The 21,762-nt window shown below is 47.8% G+C and overlaps 1 protein-coding gene across 1 annotated transcript; it reads right to left on the bottom strand.

Annotated features, from left to right (window-relative positions):
• Positions 1 to 9,527: 9,527 nt before the first annotated feature.
• LOC134983514 (paraneoplastic antigen Ma1 homolog) lies at positions 9,528 to 10,928 on the bottom strand. Its single transcript, XM_063949172.1, has one exon. It carries the CDS (start codon positions 10,926 to 10,928, stop codon positions 9,528 to 9,530), a length of 1,401 nt encoding a protein of 466 aa, XP_063805242.1.
• Positions 10,929 to 21,762: the final 10,834 nt, after the last annotated feature.

Here is a 21,762-nt window from a genome sequence, read left to right as displayed (position 1 = left end):
CATAGCAGCTGCACTCCCTGCACCTATGGTAGCTACACCCTGTATATAACACATGTAACAGTGACAGGGATGGTGGCCCCTCTCAGCTCTGGGTCCCATAGCAGCTGCACTCCCTGCACCTATGGTAGCTACACCCTGTATATTACACATGTAACTGTGACAGGGAAGGTGGCTCCTCTCAGCTCTGGGCCCCATAGCAGCTGCACTCCCTGCACCTATGGTAGCTACACCCTGTATATAACACATGTAACTGTGACAGGGAAGGTGGCCCCTCTCAGCTCTGGCCCCATAGCAGCTGCACTCCCTGCACCTATGGTAGCTACACCCTGTATATAACACATGTAACTGTGACAGGGAAGGTGGCCCCTCTCAGCTCTGGGCCCCATAGCAGCTGCACTCCCTGCACCTATGGTAACTACACCCTGTATATAACACATGTAACTGTGACAGGGAAGGTGGCCCCTCTCAGCTCTGGGCCCCATAGCAGCTGCACTCCCTGCACCTATGGTAGCTACACTCTGTATATAACACATGTAACTGTGACAGGGAAGGTGGCCCCTCTCAGCTCTGGGCCACATAGCAGCTGCACTCCCTGCACCTATGGTAGCTACACCCTGTATATAACACATGTAACTGTGACAGGGAAGGTGGCCCCTCTCAGCTCTGGGCCCCATAGCAGCTGCACTCCCTGCACCTATGGTAGCTACACTCTGTATATAACACATGTAACTGTGACAGGGAAGGTGGCCCCTCTCAGCTCTGGGCCACATAGCAGCTGCACTCCCTGCACCTATGGTAGCTACACTCTGTATATAACACATGTAACTGTGACAGGGAAGGTGGCCCCTCTCAGCTCTGGGCCACATAGCAGCTGCACTCCCTGCACCTATGGTAACTACACCCTGTATATAACACATGTAACTGTGACAGGGAAGGTGGCCCCTCTCAGCTCTGGCCCCATAGCAGCTGCACTCCCTGCACCTATGGTAGCTACACCCTGTATATAACACATGTAACTGTGACAGGGAAGGTGGCCCCTCTCAGCTCTGGGCCCCATAGCAGCTGCACTCCCTGCACCTATGGTAACTACACCCTGTATATAACACATGTAACTGTGACAGGGAAGGTGGCCCCTCTCAGCTCTGGGCCCCATAGCAGCTGCACTCCCTGCACCTATGGTAGCTACACTCTGTATATAACACATGTAACTGTGACAGGGAAGGTGGCCCCTCTCAGCTCTGGGCCACATAGCAGCTGCACTCCCTGCACCTATGGTAGCTACACCCTGTATATAACACATGTAACTGTGACAGGGAAGGTGGCCCCTCTCAGCTCTGGGCCCCATAGCAGCTGCACTCCCTGCACCTATGGTAGCTACACTCTGTATATAACACATGTAACTGTGACAGGGAAGGTGGCCCCTCTCAGCTCTGGGCCACATAGCAGCTGCACTCCCTGCACCTATGGTAGCTACACTCTGTATATAACACATGTAACTGTGACAGGGAAGGTGGCCCCTCTCAGCTCTGGGCCACATAGCAGCTGCACTCCCTGCACCTATGGTAACTACACCCTGTATATAACACATGTAACTGTGACAGGGAAGGTGGCCCCTCTCAGCTCTGGCCCCATAGCAGCTGCACTCCCTGCACCTATGGTAGCTACACCCTGTATATAACACATGTAACTGTGACAGGGAAGATGACCCCTCTCAGCTCTGGGTCCCATAGCAGCTGCACTCCCTGCACCTATGGTAGCTACACCCTGTATATAACACATGTAACTGTGACAGGGAAGATGACCCCTCTCAGTTCTGGCCCCATAGCAGCTGCACTCCCTGCACCTATGGTAGCTACACCCTGTATATTACACATGTAACTGTGACAGGGAAGGTGGCCCCTATCAGCTCTGGGCCCCATAGCAGCTGCACTCCCTGCACCTATGGTAACTACACCCTGTATATAACACATGTAACTGTGACAGGGAAGGTGGCCCCTCTCAGCTCTGGCCCCATAGCAGCTGCACTCCCTGCACCTATGGTAGCTACACCCTGTATATAACACATGTAACTGTGACAGGGAAGATGACCCCTCTCAGCTCTGGGTCCCATAGCAGCTGCACTCCCTGCACCTATGGTAGCTACACCCTGTATATTACACATGTAACTGTGACAGGGAAGGTGGCCCCTATCAGCTCTGGGCCCCATAGCAGCTGCACTCCCTGCACCTATGGTAGCTACACCCTGTATATAACACATGTAACTGTGACAGGGAAGGTGGCCCCTCTCAGCTCTGGCCCCATAGCAGCTGCACTCCCTGCACCTATGGTAGCTACACCCTGTATATAACACATGTAACTGTGACAGGGAAGATGACCCCTCTCAGTTCTGGCCCCATAGCAGCTGCACTCCCTGCACCTATGGTAGCTACACCCTGTATATAACACATGTAACTGTGACAGGGAAGGTGGCTCCTCTCAGCTCTGGGCCCCATAGCAGCTGCACTCCCTGCACCTATGGTAGCTACACCCTGTATATAACACATGTAACTGTGACAGGGAAGGTGGCCCCTCTCAGCTCTGGCCCCATAGCAGCTGCACTCCCTGCACCTATGGTAGCTACACCCTGTATATAACACATGTAACTGTGACAGGGAAGGTGGCCCCTCTCAGCTCTGGGCCCCATAGCAGCTGCACTCCCTGCACCTATGGTAACTACACCCTGTATATAACACATGTAACTGTGACAGGGAAGGTGGCCCCTCTCAGCTCTGGGCCCCATAGCAGCTGCACTCCATGCACCTATGGTAGCTACACTCTGTATATAACACATGTAACTGTGACAGGGAAGGTGGCCCCTCTCAGCTCTGGGCCACATAGCAGCTGCACTCCCTGCACCTATGGTAACTACACCCTGTATATAACACATGTAACTGTGACAGGGAAGGTGGCCCCTCTCAGCTCTGGGCCCCATAGCAGCTGCACTCCCTGCACCTATGGTAGCTACACTCTGTATATAACACATGTAACTGTGACAGGGAAGGTGGCCCCTCTCAGCTCTGGGCCACATAGCAGCTGCACTCCCTGCACCTATGGTAGCTACATGTAACCCTGAGTATAGTTAGGATTTTAGTTTCACTCTAGTGCCTCCACCCAAACTTTGAAATAAGTTATTAACCTATTTTAAAGGATTAGTTTGGGAAACCTTATGTCTTCTCTTTTTATTCTTTTCTAAATCCACAGATGATGATAGTCAATACCTCATAGCGATGTCTCCGGTGTTCTTCAGTCGGTCCAGGTAAGTTTATACTAACCATTTATGCATATATCAAATAATAATCTATGACAATAGTATCTAACAGGTTAACTCATTTTAATGCAATATATTTAGTTCAATATTACTGTTCAGAGCTATTATAGTCGCCTCCCACTCCATATACACTTATACACTCAATTCATTAAGCATATATATATATATCCTATTAATTATCAATACTCAATTAACAATATAATCTTCAATACTCTTCTTCAAGTAATAATATAAGTAATATTAAATGGTTAACCTATCAGTATTATATTTCATGCTTAAAATGTTAGGACACATTAATTTCTATATCCTATTAGAAATTATCACCACAAATTAAATATAACATCCTATTTCTATATAATAGTCCCTTTGAGTCTATTTTTATATATATGCATATATATAGGTGGTAGTATTGAAGAAAGTCCTCTCTGAATCCAAGTAGTTGTAGAGTATTTAAATATATATATATATATATTTTCCTATTACTGTAGTCACTAATAGAAGTAACGTAATCTCCTGGGATATCTTTGTACTGTGTTTGCAGAATAGTAACAACCAGATAGGTTATAGCTGCTTACTTGTATCCTCTTGTATTCCCTTCAGTTATAATGTTACTACTTTGTATCCATTGAAACTCTGCCTTTGGTTAATATAGTTAATGTTATTCCACAACTATCCTACAGGTGCCACTATACTCCTTATATATAATGTTATGCAGAGTATTCAATCAATAGTCTCGTGAAAGAATTGGTTATGATACTGATGTGACACACTGACCGACTGAGATATTATATTCTTCTGTTGGTAAGTATATCTATCTCTCTGCAGCACTTTAGTAGGAGTACAATAGGTATTAATGGTTAAATGCTGTCCTAAATGTACCCTGGAGTAATGTTACTCTTTATGATCCTCATTTAACAGTCACAGGTGCAACATCATCCTATTCTTGTGGGTATATTGTCCTGACAGAGTAATAATGCCTATAAAAGTCTCACTATGTGGTGTAGGAACAAGTGAGGTGCATTTATTCACAGACCTTTGACGTTTTCACTATTGACTCCTGTCAATAGCTAGCAGAGGGAAAGTGCTGTCAATCACCCGTATGTCACTCAGTTGCAGGCAGAGATGCTTCCCGGCGTATCGTTTAACCCCTCCTTGATTTGTAGATGCGCTGGTTAGAGCATGGTGCTTACGCTTGGTAATTACAGCAGCTGGAGTGGGGTTAATTTGCAGAGATCGTTCCCGTTGCGGTTGCTTTAGTATACTCTGCCCCTCTAGGTGGGTGGATTCAGCTATGGGAGGGTAATAGCTCACCTCCGTCCTGCTGCTTTAGCCGCTGATCTCCCTCCGCTTCTGGGGATGCCGCTGCTCTCAGCTGTCAAGCTCTCCCCCGGCCTGTCACTCTGGGCGTCACTCCTCTCCGCCGGAGGATGGTCAGTCTGGGGCCGCTTCCGTGACACGATCTCCGCCTCTTATGATGATGCTGACGCGGTCTTCAGTTACTGAGCGCTCCCCAATCTGGTCACGCTGTGCTCCGTTCTTCCCCGCCGGATGTTGGTCCGCTTCTGGACTTCACCTTTTCCCGATCTCAGCTTCCTCCTCTCCGGTGACAGCTGGGGGAATCAGCGCTATCCAGTGCCCTACCACCAGTAGCAGCGGCACTCCTTCCACTGACGTCCGCTTTTACCACGGATCCTGTCAGCGGCGCAACGGAGGAGTAACCGCTCCTATGGCTGGGCACTCGAATCCAAGTTCCACTGGTCCTGCAGCGCTGCTATTTATCCTCCTCCCGGTGGTCGCGAGGATCTCCTCTTCCCGCCGACGTCTCGAGAGCCACCTGTCAGAACATGTGCTTAATGTTACCTCAGGTGTCTCTCCATCCAATCAGATACGTCCTCATCTCAATTCAGCACCTGAGCTGAAGGTTACCTCAGGACCATTTTGTTTTCTACAGAGGCATTTTAAAACATCATACCCCCTATATTACCAAGGTTATTGCAATTATTTCAATGTCTATGACATATATAATGAAGTTTATTTACAGCTATATATAAGTACAGACACCATAACTGATATAAATATATCTGATACCCTAAATAAACATGCTATAATAATATAGCTACTTATGCATATAAAGAAACATATATTTAAGGATGGATGACTAGTAGCGTATCACTACATTCTCCCCCTGGAGATCAGATTAACATTCAGTATTCTAGTACTCAATCTGATCACCACTTTTGAATTTATACCGGTTATATTCGGTTTAGGTAAGCTACCTGTGATCAGATACTTTCATGACTCATTTTAACAGATCCAAAGTACGGCCATGAATAAATGATGCTAGGATGAACAGTTCTTTCTATAATACTAGGGCATCCTAACTGTTGGTAGGTTAACATTTTAGGTGGCCTACGAACCCTCTGAGGTAAAGGATTTATGGAAGAGTCTCTTAGGGGAGTTAGAGGATGGTCAATATCCGTTTTATAGTCCAGTGCAAACTCATTATCTGGACAGACTATCTCCTCTTCACATGTTAACAAATCACCATCTTCGACGGCCAGCTGAGTAGAGGGGAGTGGAGGCGATTGTTGGAGATCTTCAGTCCTCATTTCATAAAAATACCCTATGTCAGAATCCCAGGCATCAGTCTCTAAATTATCAGCTGGTATTTTCATAGAAGGTTTATGTAGTTGTTTATCTGGAATGGCACCCACAGGTAGATCAGCTTCTTTATCCTCATTCGGAGTCAATACCAAGTCAAGTTGGATGGGTAATAAATGCTGTCGGTGATAGGTCATCACTGGTCCCATAGCATTCTCAGGCACAATCTGATACACTGGTATTCCAGGCAACTTCTTTATTACTCGATAAGGGGTCTCCTTCCATCGATTAGCAATTTTCTGCCGTCTAGGTACACCTAATCGTCGAAGAAGAACCCGGTCACCAGGGGAAAGTACATGTTCTGTTACTTTTTTATCATAGGCCAATTTATTCTTAATATTTTGTCGTTGATTGGCCTTGCTAGCCAATTCATAAGCTTCATTAAGTTCTTTTCGCAGATTGTCCACATATTTGGAATGAGATGGTGCTTTAATAGTGGTGGGGGAGGTGCCAAAACTAATATCTATAGGTAATCGGGCTTCTCTTCCAAACATCAACAAATATGGGGAGTACCCAGTGGCCTCATTCTTTGTACAATTGTAAGCGTGTACCAGTTGACAGATGTACTTTTTCCAATGTAGTTTCTGTTTATTATCCAAAGTGCCAAGCATATTGAGAAGGGTGCGGTTAAACCTTTCTGGCTGAGGATCTCCTTGGGGATGATATGGTGTAGTATGAGATTTTCTTATTCCACAGCACCTACACAATTCTTTAATGAGTCTACTTTCAAAGTCAGGCCCTTGATCTGAGTGAATACGTGAAGGTAATCCATAATGCACAAAAAATCTTTCCCACAGGGTTTTAGCTACAGTTAATGATTTTTGATCGGAAGTCACAAATGCTTGTGCATATCTGGTAAAATGGTCAGTTATGACAAGGATGTTACTATCTTGCCCATTAGGACCTTCAAAGGAGAGGAAATCTATACATATAAGATCCATAGGCCCAGAGCTTTGTAAATGACCCAAAGGTGCTGCTTGCTGTGGTAAAGTTTTCCGTAGGATGCAATTGGGGCAATTATGACAATGCTTCTCAATGTCCTGATTCATGTAGGGCCAATATACCCGTTCAGCTACTAAATGTTGGGTCTTATCATAGCCTAAATGACCATGATTGTCATGAAGGGCTTTTAAAATTATAGGGACAAAAACGGCTGGCAGCACTAATTGACGTTTAAAAGTACCAGCAGGAGTCTTTGTTCTTCGATATAGTATCCCTTGTTTTAAAAATAATCTGTTTCTTTGTTTAAACAGTACCCTAATTTTTTTAGACATGTTTGAATAGCTTATGCTGGTGTTGGGATTTTGTAAATATTGCATAATAGCTCCTAAATCGGGATCATGGTATTGAGCTTGTTTCATTTGATCTTGAGTTACTACAGACAGTTCACCCATTTCAGCTTTAGATATCCAACAGTACATGAGAGGAAGAGCAGCTCCCGAAGCTCCTAATGCACTAATAGCTCCAGTGTTAGAATGCTGTAAACTAGAAATCTGATGACAAAGACCTTGGAAAGCAGGTGCCGGTAACTCAATCCAATCATCATTTGAGCTATTAGTGGGAATATGCGGCAATCGAGACAGAGCATCAGCATCGATATTTTGGGAACCAGGCTTGTATTTTAAACTAAAATTATAATTAGACAGGGCTGCTAGCCAGCGATGTCCTGTGGCATCTAACTTGGCCGTAGAGTTGATGTATATCAGTGGATTATTATCCGTGAGTACCGTAAATTTTACTCCATATAAATAATCATGGAATTTTTCCACTACCGCCCACTTTAGGGCCAAGAACTCCAATTTATGTACGGCATAATTCTTCTCACTGCTGGATAATCCTCTACTGATATAAGCTATAGGGCGTAACTGTTGATTTTGGTGTTGATACAACACTCCCCCAAGTCCTTCCATGGAAGCGTCAATATGTAGTTCGTATGGTAAGTTAGGATTGGCATAGGCTAAAATAGGTGAATGGGTCAATAGATACTTGAGTCTCTGAAAAGCATCTTCACACTGATCGGTCCATCTATCACCAAACTCTTCTTGCGGTTTGAAATACTTTCCAGAGGGAGGACGACCTCTGCCAGCAGGTGGATAGCCCTTAGTCAAGTCGGTTAATGGTCGTGATACCTTTGAATACTGCGGTACAAACCGACGGTAGTATCCACTAAATCCCAGGAAAGAGCGTAGATCCTTGAGATTCAAAGGTCTAGGCCATTCTTGTACTGCTGCTATTTTGTCTGGATCAGTGGATATCCCTTCTCTACTGACAATATGACCCAAATATCGAACAGTGGTTTGACACAACCGGCATTTGTCTATGGACAATTTCAGGCCCCTCTTCTGTAATCGATCTAGTACTTTTAACAATCTATTATTATGCTCCTCTAAAGTCCGTCCAAATACAATGACATCATCAAGGTAAACAAGAACTTCACGGTAGCACATGTCTCCAATGATTTTCTCCATGGTCCTTTGAAATGTTGCAGGCGCCCCCTTTATACCTTGTGGCATTTTTAGAAATTCAAAGAAACCAATTGGACACAAGAAAGCTGTTTTAGCTCTGTCATCGGGATGCATAGGAATCTGGTAGTAACCACAACGCATATCCAGAACCGAGAACCATCTACTCCCTTGAAGACAATCCAACGCTTCTTCCACTTTGGGTACTGTATACTGATCCTCAATTGTGCGATTATTTAGAGTACGATAGTCTATGCACAATCGAATGTCACCATTTTTCTTTCGGGCTACCACTATGGGGGAAGCGTAAGGACTCTCTGATTCAGCAATCACCTGATTTTCCAGCAGATGTTTTAAATGTTGCCTCACGTCCTCAAAATCAGCAGGAGCTAACCTCCTAGATCTCTCTCGGAAAGGGGTATCATCCCGTAATCGAATTCGATGTTCCACTTCTGTAACAGTACCCAAGTCCCATTCGCCAAATGAAAAAACAGATTTCCTTAACAATATTTTAGCAATTAAGTTATCTCTGTCATTGACAGAAATGTCACTTCCTTGAAAACAGTCTTCAATCTTGCTAGCAGCATTGACTGAACTTGTTATTGTATAGATATCAGTGGTTATTATATCACTACTACAGGTTACACCATTGTTAGACCCGTCATGTCTTGATTCTACAGTGTCTTGTTGTATACACCACTTGGCTAGCATTTTAAACAGATAGGAATTTGTCCCGACTATGATGGATACGGCTCCCTGTTCTGATGGAGAGTCTGGGCACACTAATGCCAAAAAAGGGAACGGGGTTCGGTACTTAGTGTTGTCATCTATGAATTCAATCTGGGTTGTTACATACCCTAAATAAGGGTATTTTTGATCGCTCAGCCCCCATATGATTAGTCCATCAAAAGGCATAAGTGGTACATCCGAAAGATGTTGCCGGTACCAACTTTCAAATATAATTGATACTTGTGATCCACTATCTAATAATACTTGACACAATTTCCCATTTATCAAAGCAGGTACCATGGGCGCTTTTCCAATGATTCCACTGGGAATTAGGTTGGACCACTGAGTACTCCCCATTCTGCAGACATCTATAATCTGGGAGTCGATGCGGGGTTCATCGACGTCCCTTGCCCGTTTTCCGTCATAGATGATGACCTCAACTCCGTACTATTTGCCATTGTTCTGTTACTTTCCCTCTGTGTACATTCGAACGACCGATGCCCTAATTGTCCACATCGGTAACAAGTGAGATTTCTAGTATTATCTTGTCTACGACTGAAACCTCTCCCTCTACCCGACAGAGATGTCCTAGAATTTGACATGGCTGAATTCTGTAAAGAAATTAACTGTTCTAACTTCTTATTTTGTTCTTCCAAAGCTTTGAGCAATTGTTCATTAGCGGATGGAACTTCAGGAATGGGAACAACAACTTTGACTCGTTTGATATTTTTTTCTCGGTTTTCAATTTGGACTTCTTCCAATTTAACATCCCTTATCAATTCTCCTAACGTAGGTGGAGGATCACGGGGTATATTACACCTTAATCTTTGAGCTACAGGATTGGTGGTCATCGCTCCTCTCAATATATACTTGAGTCGCATGGCATCAATTTCTGGAGGATTAATCCCTCCTTTATCTAATAGTTTGTAAATTATCTTGTCCAGCCGATATATATAATTGGTGAGGGTTTCGGTAGGTTCTTGATAAGTTTGATTTAAACGAGTCAACAGATCTCCCACGTCCTCTAAGGTGCCAAACGAATAGTCCAGAGCATCAAAATAATCCTTCAAGGTAGCCTGTGAATTACTTCTCCTGGTGGCATGAATGATTCCCATTGCTGGTCCTCTTAAACTTTCCACTATTCTCTGTTTCTTTATATGCTCTGGACACCTCCACTCCTCGGAATGTTGCACTGCCGCCTCTCTCCATACATCATAGCTCTCTTCTCCAGTTGGAACAGGAATCACCCCAGAAAATATCCTTAATCTTCTATATCCCCCTTCATAATGCCATCGTTCGAAATGACTAACCACTTTATCCATTACATTCTCAACTTGTGGATCTATTTTTTCTTCACCCCTAGTTGTTTCTTCTGAGGTATTACTGGTATTATGAAAACACCCTGTGCTAATACTTTCAACTTGAATATCTTCTTTACTGTTGACTTTCTCTCCTCCATCAGCATATGTATCTACTGGCCACCTTACTTGTAATCTCCTACCCGGAATTCTTTCTATTAATATGTTCGCAGGGATTACTGCTGCATCTAACGGATTGTCATTACTTATTAAAACAGCACATATCTCCTCACTACCATCTTTCCACTTATCTACAATATGTGGTTGTTTCATTCCATACATTTTCTTTACTTCACTAATAATATCGTCTTCTATAATATCAACGAAATTTCCCAAAATACTCACACTTTTCTGTACATCTATTCCCTTACTTCTACACCAGCTGTATATATCTTCTCCACTGATCTCCATTTGTCCTATCTGTTCGTATCTCAATCCAGTGCCTCCAATATGTAACCCTGAGTATAGTTAGGATTTTAGTTTCACTCTAGTGCCTCCACCCAAACTTTGAAATAAGTTATTAACCTATTTTAAAGGATTAGTTTGGGAAACCTTATGTCTTCTCTTTTTATTCTTTTCTAAATCCACAGATGATGATAGTCAATACCTCATAGCGATGTCTCCGGTGCTCTTCAGTCGGTCCAGGTAAGTTTATACTAACCATTTATGCATATATCAAATAATAATCTATGACAATAGTATCTAACAGGTTAACTCATTTTAATGCAATATATTTAGTTCAATATTACTGTTCAGAGCTATTATAGTCGCCTCCCACTCCATATACACTTATACACTCAATTCATTAAGCATATATATATATATATCCTATTAATTATCAATACTCAATTAACAATATAATCTTCAATACTCTTCTTCAAGTAATAATATAAGTAATATTAAATGGTTAACCTATCAGTATTATATTTCATGCTTAAAATGTTAGGACACATTAATTTCTATATCTTATTAGAAATTATCACCACAAATTAAATATAACATCCTATTTCTATATAATAGTCCCTTTGAGTCTATTTTTATATATATGCATATATATAGGTGGTAGTATTGAAGAAAGTCCTCTCTGAATCCAAGTAGTTGTAGAGTATTTAAATATATATATATATATTTTCCTATTACTGTAGTCACTAATAGAAGTAACGTAATCTCCTGGGATATCTTTGTACTGTGTTTGCAGAATAGTAACAACCAGATAGGTTATAGCTGCTTACTTGTATCCTCTTGTATTCCCTTCAGTTATAATGTTACTACTTTGTATCCATTGAAACTCTGCCTTTGGTTAATATAGTTAATGTTATTCCACAACTATCCTACAGGTGCCACTATACTCCTTATATATAATGTTATGCAGAGTATTCAATCAATAGTCTCGTGAAAGAATTGGTTATGATACTGATGTGACACACTGACCGACTGAGATATTATATTCTTCTGTTGGTAAGTATATCTATCTCTCTGCAGCACTTTAGTAGGAGTACAATAGGTATTAATGGTTAAATGCTGTCCTAAATGTACCCTGGAGTAATGTTACTCTTTATGATCCTCATTTAACAGTCACAGGTGCAACATCATCCTATTCTTGTGGGTATATTGTCCTGACAGAGTAATAATGCCTATAAAAGTCTCACTATGTGGTGTAGGAACAAGTGAGGGGCATTTATTCACAGACCTTTGACGTTTTCACTATTGACTCCTGTCAATAGCTAGCAGAGGGAAAGTGCTGTCAATCACCCGTATGTCACTCAGTTGCAGGCAGAGATGCTTCCCGGCGTATCGTTTAACCCCTCCTTGATTTGTAGATGCGCTGGTTAGAGCATGGTGCTTACGCTTGGTAATTACAGCAGCTGGAGTGGGGTTAATTTGCAGAGATCGTTCCCGTTGCGGTTGCTTTAGTATACTCTGCCCCTCTAGGTGGGTGGATTCAGCTATGGGAGGGTAATAGCTCACCTCCGTCCTGCTGCTTTAGCCGCTGATCTCCCTCCGCTTCTGGGGATGCCGCTGCTCTCAGCTGTCAAGCTCTCCCCCGGCCTGTCACTCTGGGCGTCACTCCTCTCCGCCGGAGGATGGTCAGTCTGGGGCCGCTTCCGTGACACGATCTCCGCCTCTTATGATGATGCTGACGCGGTCTTCAGTTACTGAGCGCTCCCCAATCTGGTCACGCTGTGCTCCGTTCTTCCCCGCCGGATGTTGGTCCGCTTCTGGACTTCACCTTTTCCCGATCTCAGCTTCCTCCTCTCCGGTGACAGCTGGGGGAATCAGCGCTATCCAGTGCCCTACCACCAGTAGCAGCGGCACTCCTTCCACTGACGTCCGCTTTTACCACGGATCCTGTCAGCGGCGCAACGGAGGAGTAACCGCTCCTATGGCTGGGCACTCGAATCCAAGTTCCACTGGTCCTGCAGCGCTGCTATTTATCCTCCTCCCGGTGGTCGCGAGGATCTCCTCTTCCCGCCGACGTCTCGAGAGCCACCTGTCAGAACATGTGCTTAATGTTACCTCAGGTGTCTCTCCATCCAATCAGATACGTCCTCATCTCAATTCAGCACCTGAGCTGAAGGTTACCTCAGGACCATTTTGTTTTCTACAGAGGCATTTTAAAACATCATACCCCCTATATTACCAAGGTTATTGCAATTATTTCAATGTCTATGACATATATAATGAAGTTTATTTACAGCTATATATAAGTACAGACACCATAACTGATATAAATATATCTGATACCCTAAATAAACATGCTATAATAATATAGCTACTTATGCATATAAAGAAACATATATTTAAGGATGGATGACTAGTAGCGTATCACTACATACACCCTGTATATAACACATGTAACTGTGACAGGGAAGGTGGCCCCTCTCAGCTCTGGGTCCCATAGCAGCTGCACTCCCTGCACCTATGGTAGCTACACCCCTGTATATAACACATGTAACTGTGACAGGGAAGATGACCCCTCTCAGTTCTGGCCCCATAGCAGCTGCACTCCCTGCACCTATGGTAGCTACACCCTGTATATTACACATGTAACTGTGACAGGGAAGGTGGCCCCTCTCAGCTCTGGGCCCCATAGCAGCTGCACTCCCTGCACCTATGGTAGCTACACTCTGTATATAACACATGTAACTGTGACAGGGAAGGTGGCCCCTCTCAGCTCTGGGCCACATAGCAGCTGCACTCCCTGCACCTATGGTAGCTACACCCTGTATATAACACATGTAACTGTGACAGGGAAGGTGGCCCCTCTCAGCTCTGGGTCCCATAGCAGCTGCACTCCCTGCACCTATGGTAGCTACACCCCTGTATATAACACATGTAACTGTGACAGGGAAGATGACCCCTCTCAGTTCTGGCCCCATAGCAGCTGCACTCCCTGCACCTATGGTAGCTACACCCTGTATATTACACATGTAACTGTGACAGGGAAGGTGGCTCCTCTCAGCTCTGGGCCCCATAGCAGCTGCACTCCCTGCACCTATGGTAACTACACCCTGTATATAACACATGTAACTGTGACAGGGAAGGTGGCCCCTCTCAGCTCTGGGTCCCATAGCAGCTGCACTCCCTGCACCTATGGTAGCTACACCCCTGTATATAACACATGTAACTGTGACAGGGAAGATGACCCCTCTCAGTTCTGGCCCCATAGCAGCTGCACTCCCTGCACCTATGGTAGCTACACCCTGTATATTACACATGTAACTGTGACAGGGAAGGTGGCTCCTCTCAGCTCTGGGCCCCATAGCAGCTGCACTCCCTGCACCTATGGTAACTACACCCTGTATATAACACATGTAACTGTGACAGGGAAGGTGGCCCCTCTCAGCTCTGGCCCCATAGCAGCTGTACTCCCTGCACCTATGGTAGCTACACCCTGTATATAACACATGTAACTGTGACAGGGAAGGTGGCTCCTCTCAGCTCTGGCCCCATAGCAGCTGCACTCCCTGCACCTATGGTAGCTACACCCTGTATATAACACATGTACCTGTGACAGGGAAGGTGGCCCCTCTTAGCTCTGGTCCCATAGCAGCTGTACTCCCTGCACCTATGGTAGCTACACCCTGTATATAACATGTAACTGTGACAGGGAAGGTGGCCCCTCTCAGCTCTGGCCCCATAACAGCTGCACTCCCTGCACCTATGGTAGCTACACCCTGTATATAACACATGTAACTGTGACAGGGAAGGTGGCCCCTCTCAGCTCTGGGCCACATAGCAGCTGCACTCCCTGCACCTATGGTAGCTACACCCTGTATATAACACATGTAACTGTGACAGGGAAGGTGGCCCCTCTCAGCTCTGGCCCCATAGCAGCTGCACTCCCTGCACCTATGGTAGCTACACCCTGTATATAACATGTAACTGTGACAGGGAAGGTGGCCACTCTCAGCTCTGGGCCCCATAACAACTGCACTGCCTGCACCCATGGTAGCTACACCCTGTATATAACACATCTAACCGTGACAGGGAAGGTGACCCCTCTCAGCTCTGGCCCCATAGCAGCTGCACTCCCTGCACCTATGGTAGCTACACCCTGTATATAACACATGTAACTGTGACAGGGAAGGTGGCCCCTCTCAGCTCTGGCCCCATAGCAGCTGCACTCCCTGCACCTATGGTAGCTACACCCTGTATATAACATGTAACTGTGACAGGGAAGGTGGCCCCTCTCAGCTCTGGGCCCCATAACAACTGCACTGCCTGCACCCATGGTAGCTACACCCCTGTATATAACACATGTAACTGTGACAGGGAAGGTGGCCCCTCTCAGCTCTGGGCCCCATAGCAGCTGCACTCCCTGCACCTATGGTAGCTACACCCTGTATATAACACATGTAACTGTGACAGGAAAGGTGGCCCCTCTCAGCTCTGGCCCCATAGCAGCTGCACACCCTGCACCTATGGTAGCTACACCCTGTATGGGCGGGATGTATTAACATACATCGCCGCCCCTCGCCGGCTTCCGCAGCGATGTTGATCGCGTATGTACTAACATATGCGATCAACATCGCGATGCGGTGACGGAGGCCCCCCGCGATACCTGTTAGGTGGTCTGCGGGGGGTCTCCGTCACCTCCTTGGGGTCCAGACACTGGCTAGATGCCGGGAAGCAGCAGCAGGCTGCCCCCGGCACCTCCTCCTCCCCCCTGCAGCCGGAAGTACGTCCGGCTGCGTTGCTAGGGGGAGGAGGACACTACCTTCCGGGTCCAGGGCAGCCTGGAGGAAGGTAAGCCAGGGGGAAGGGGGGTCGGCGTCTGCGGCGGGGGTCGACGGTGTCGGCGGGTTGCGGCGGTCGGCGAAAAGAAGCCCATAGGCTTCTATAGGGTTTCGCCATCCAGAGATGGCGAAACCCTGGACGCCGAAAACGATGCGGTAGGGTCTTAGTAAATATGAAAATGCGGTAAAACCCCCGTTTTCGGGGGTTTTACCGCATTTTTGCTTTAGTACATCTCGCCCTATATAACACATGTAACTGTGACAGGGAAGGTGGCCCCTCTCAGCTCTGGCACCATAGCAGCTGCACTCCCTGCACCTATGGTAGCTACGCCCTGTATATAACACATGTAACTGTGACAGGGAAGGTGGCCCCTCTCAGCTCTGGCCCCATAGCAGCTGCACTCCCTGCACCTATGGTAGCTACGCCTGTATATAACACATGTAACTGTGAAAGGGAAGGTGGCCCCTCTCAGCTCTGGCCCCATAGCAGCTGCACTCCCTGCACCTATGGTAGCTACGCCCTGTATATAACACATGTAACTGTGACAGGGAAGGTGGCCTCTCTCAACTCTGGGCACCATAGCAGCTGCACTCCCTGCACCTATTGTAGCTACACCCTGTATATAACACATGTAACTGTGACAGGGAAGGTGGCCCCTCTCAGCTCTGGCCCCATAGTAGCTGCACTCCCTGCACCTATGGTAGCTACACCCTGTATATAACACATGTAACTGTGACAGGGAAGATGACCCCTCTCAGCTCTGGGTCCCATAGCAGCTGCACTGCCTGCACCTATGGTAGCTACACCCTGTATATAATACATTTAACTGTGACAGGGAAGGTGACCCCTCTCAGCTCTGGTCCCATAGAAGCTGTACTCCCTGCACCTATGGTAGCTACACCCTGTATATAACACATGTAACTGTGACAGGGAAGGTGGCCCCTCTCAGCTCTGGCACCATAGCAGCTGCACTCCCTGCACCTATGGTAACTACACCCTGTATATAACACATGTAACTGTGACAGGGAAGGTGGCCCCTCTCAGCTCTGGCCCCATAGCAGCTGTACTCCCTGCACCTATGGTAGCTACACCCTGTATATAACACATGTAACTGTGACAGGGAAGGTGGCCCCTCTCAGCTCTGGGCCCCATAGCAGCTGCACTCCCTGCACCTATGGTAACTACACCCTGTATATAACACATGTAACTGTGACAGGGAAGGTGGCCCCTCTCAGCTCTGGCCCCATAGCAGCTGTACTCCCTGCACCTATGGTAGCTACACCCTGTATATAACACATGTAACTGTGACAGGGAAGGTGGCTCCTCTCAGCTCTGGCCCCATAGCAGCTGCACTCCCTGCACCTATGGTAGCTACACCCTGTATATAACACATGTACCTGTGACAGGGAAGGTGGCCCCTCTTAGCTCTGGTCCCATAGCAGCTGTACTCCCTGCACCTATGGTAGCTACACCCTGTATATAACATGTAACTGTGACAGGGAAGGTGGCCCCTCTCAGCTCTGGCCCCATAACAGCTGCACTCCCTGCACCTATGGTAGCTACACCCTGTATATAACACATGTAACTGTGACAGGGAAGGTGGCCCCTCTCAGCTCTGGGCCACATAGCAGCTGCACTCCCTGCACCTATGGTAGCTACACCCTGTATATAACACATGTAACTGTGACAGGGAAGGTGGCCCCTCTCAGCTCTGGCCCCATAGCAGCTGCACTCCCTGCACCTATGGTAGCTACACCCTGTATATAACATGTAACTGTGACAGGGAAGGTGGCCACTCTCAGCTCTGGGCCCCATAACAACTGCACTGCCTGCACCCATGGTAGCTACACCCTGTATATAACACATCTAACCGTGACAGGGAAGGTGACCCCTCTCAGCTCTGGCCCCATAGCAGCTGCACTCCCTGCACCTATGGTAGCTACACCCTGTATATAACACATGTAACTGTGACAGGGAAGGTGGCCCCTCTCAGCTCTGGCCCCATAGCAGCTGCACTCCCTGCACCTATGGTAGCTACACCCTGTATATAACATGTAACTGTGACAGGGAAGGTGGCCCCTCTCAGCTCTGGGCCCCATAACAACTGCACTGCCTGCACCCATGGTAGCTACACCCCTGTATATAACACATGTAACTGTGACAGGGAAGGTGGCCCCTCTCAGCTCTGGGCCCCATAGCAGCTGCACTCCCTGCACCTATGGTAGCTACACCCTGTATATAACACATGTAACTGTGACAGGAAAGGTGGCCCCTCTCAGCTCTGGCCCCATAGCAGCTGCACACCCTGCACCTATGGTAGCTACACCCTGTATGGGCGGGATGTATTAACATACATCGCCGCCCCTCGCCGGCTTCCGCAGCGATGTTGATCGCGTATGTACTAACATATGCGATCAACATCGCGATGCGGTGACGGAGGCCCCCCGCGATACCTGTTAGGTGGTCTGCGGGGGGTCTCCGTCACCTCCTTGGGGTCCAGACACTGGCTAGATGCCGGGAAGCAGCAGCAGGCTGCCCCCGGCACCTCCTCCTCCCCCCTGCAGCCGGAAGTACGTCCGGCTGCGTTGCTAGGGGGAGGAGGACACTACCTTCCGGGTCCAGGGCAGCCTGGAGGAAGGTAAGCCAGGGGGAAGGGGGGTCGGCGTCTGCGGCGGGGGTCGACGGTGTCGGCGGGTTGCGGCGGTCGGCGAAAAGAAGCCCATAGGCTTCTATAGGGTTTCGCCATCCAGAGATGGCGAAACCCTGGACGCCGAAAACGATGCGGTAGGGTCTTAGTAAATATGAAAATGCGGTAAAACCCCCGTTTTCGGGGGTTTTACCGCATTTTTGCTTTAGTACATCTCGCCCTATATAACACATGTAACTGTGACAGGGAAGGTGGCCCCTCTCAGCTCTGGCACCATAGCAGCTGCACTCCCTGCACCTATGGTAGCTACGCCCTGTATATAACACATGTAACTGTGACAGGGAAGGTGGCCCCTCTCAGCTCTGGCCCCATAGCAGCTGCACTCCCTGCACCTATGGTAGCTACGCCTGTATATAACACATGTAACTGTGAAAGGGAAGGTGGCCCCTCTCAGCTCTGGCCCCATAGCAGCTGCACTCCCTGCACCTATGGTAGCTACGCCCTGTATATAACACATGTAACTGTGACAGGGAAGGTGGCCTCTCTCAACTCTGGGCACCATAGCAGCTGCACTCCCTGCACCTATTGTAGCTACACCCTGTATATAACACATGTAACTGTGACAGGGAAGGTGGCCCCTCTCAGCTCTGGCCCCATAGTAGCTGCACTCCCTGCACCTATGGTAGCTACACCCTGTATATAACACATGTAACTGTGACAGGGAAGATGACCCCTCTCAGCTCTGGGTCCCATAGCAGCTGCACTGCCTGCACCTATGGTAGCTACACCCTGTATATAATACATTTAACTGTGACAGGGAAGGTGACCCCTCTCAGCTCTGGTCCCATAGAAGCTGTACTCCCTGCACCTATGGTAGCTACACCCTGTATATAACACATGTAACTGTGACAGGGAAGGTGGCCCCTCTCAGCTCTGGCACCATAGCAGCTGCACTCCCTGCACCTATGGTAGCTACGCCCTGTATATAACACATGTAACTGTGACAGGGAAGGTGGCCCCTCTCAGCTCTGGCACCATAGCAGCTGCACTCCCTGCACCTATGGTAGCTACGCCCTGTATATAACACATGTAACTGTGACAGGGAAGGTGGCCCCTCTCAGCTCTGGCACCATAGCAGCTGCACTCCCTGCACCTATGGTAGCTACACCCTGTATATAACACATGTAACTGTGACAGGGAAGGTGGGCCCCTCTCAGCTCTGGGCCCCAAAGCAGCTGCACTCCCTGCACCTATGGTAGCTACACCCTGTATATAACACATGTAACTGTGACAGGGAAGGTGGGCCCCTCTCAGCTCTGGGCCCCATAGCAGCTGCACTCTCTGCACCTATGGTAGCTACACCCTGTATATAACACATGTAACTGTGACAGGGAAGGTGGCTCCTCTCAGCTCTGGACCCATAACAGCTGCACTCCCTGCACCTATGGTAGCTACACCCTGCATATAACACATGTAACTGTGACAGGGAAGGTGGCTCCTCTCAGCTTTGGACTCCATAGCAGCTGCACTCCCTGCACCTATGGTAGCTACACCCTGCATATAACACATGTAACTGTGACAGGGAAGGTGGCCCCTCTCATCTCTGGGCCCCATAGCAGCTGCACTCCCTGCACCTATGGTAGCTACACCCTGTATATAACACATGTAACTGTGACAGGGAAGGTGGGCCCATCTCAGCTCTGGCCCCATAGCAGCTGCACTCCCTGCACCTATGGTAGCTACACCCTGTATATAACACATGTAACTGTGACAGGGAAGGTGGCTCCTCTCAGCTCTGGACCCATAACAGCTGCACTCCCTGCACCTATGGTAGCTACACCCTGTATATAACACATGTAACTGTGACAGGAAAGGTGGCTCCTCTCAGCTCTGGCCCCATAGCATCTGTACTCCCTGCACCTATGGTAGCTACACCCTGTATATTACACATGTAACTGTGACAGGAAAGGTGGCCCCTCTCAGCTCTGGCCCCATAGCATCTGTACTCCCTGCACCTATGGTAGCTACACCCTGTATATAACACATGTAACTGTGACAGGGAAGGTGGCCCCTCTCAGCTCTGGCCCCATAGCAGCTGCGCTCCCTGCACCTATGGTAGCTACACCCTGTATATAACATGTAACTGTGACAGGGAAGGTGGCCCCTCTCAGCTCTGGGCCCCATAGCAGCTGCACTCCCTGCACCTATGGTAGCTACACACTGTATATAACACATGTAACTGTGACAGGGAAGGTGGCCCCTCTCAGCTCTGGGCCCCATACCAGCTGCACTCCCTGCACCTATGGTAGCTACACCCTGCATATAACACATGTAACTGTGACAGGGAAGGTGGCCCCTCTCATCTCTGGGCCCCATAGCAGCTGCACTCCCTGCACCTATGGTAGCTACACCCTGTATATAACACATGTAACTGTGACAGGGAAGATGGCCCCTCTCAGCTCTGGCCCCATAGCAGCTGCACTCCCTGCACCTATGGTAGCTACACCCTGTATATTACACATGTAACTGTGACAGGGAAGGTGGCCCCTCTCAGCTCTGGCCCCATAGCAGCTGCACTCCCTGCACCTATGGTAGCTACACCCTGTATATAACACATGTAACTGTGACAGGGAAGATGGCCCCTCTCAGCTCTGGCCCCATAGCAGCTGCACTCCCTGCACCTATGGTAGCTACACCCTGTATATAACACATGTAACAGTGACAGGAATGGTGGCCCCTCTCAGCTCTGGCCCCATAGCAGCTGCACTCCCTGCACCTATGGTAGCTACACCCTGTATATAACACATGTAACTGTGACAGGGAAGGTGGCCCCTCTCAGCTCTGGCCCCATAGCAGCTGCACTCCCTGCACCTATGTATATAACACATGTAACTGTGACAGGGAAGGTGGCCTCTCTCAGCTCTGGGCCCCATAGCAGCTGCACTCCCTGCACCTATGGTAGCTACACCCTGTATATAACACATGTAACTGTGACAGGGAAGGTGGCCCCTCTCAGCTCTGGCCACATAGCAGCTGCACTCCCTGCACCTATGGTAGCTACACCCTGCATATAACACATGTAACTGTGACAGGGAAGGTGGCTCCTCTCAGCTCTGGCCCCATAGCAGCTGCACTCCCTGCACCTATGGTAGCTACACCCTGTATATAACACATGTAACTGTGACAGGGAAGGTGGCTCCTCTCAGCTCTGGCCCCATAGCAGCTGCACTCCCTGCACCTATGGTAGCTACACCCTGTATATAACACATGTAACAGTGACAGGGATGGTGGCCCCTCTCAGCTCTGGCCCCATAGCAGCTGCACTCCCCGCACCTATGGTAGCTACATCCTGTATAT

This window comes from Pseudophryne corroboree, assembly GCF_028390025.1.
Source record: "Pseudophryne corroboree isolate aPseCor3 chromosome 3 unlocalized genomic scaffold, aPseCor3.hap2 SUPER_3_unloc_17, whole genome shotgun sequence".
Taxonomy (NCBI): domain Eukaryota; kingdom Metazoa; phylum Chordata; class Amphibia; order Anura; family Myobatrachidae; genus Pseudophryne; species Pseudophryne corroboree.
The sequence above is the reverse complement of the archived record's forward strand: the minus strand, read 5'-3'. Positions and strand labels throughout refer to the sequence as shown.

What these genes read in the sequence shown, in the direction of transcription:
- LOC134983514 (XM_063949172.1), bottom strand. Translation starts at nt 10,928, where the DNA reads ATGGAGATCAGTGGAGAAGATATATACAGCTGGTGTAGAAGTAAGGGA.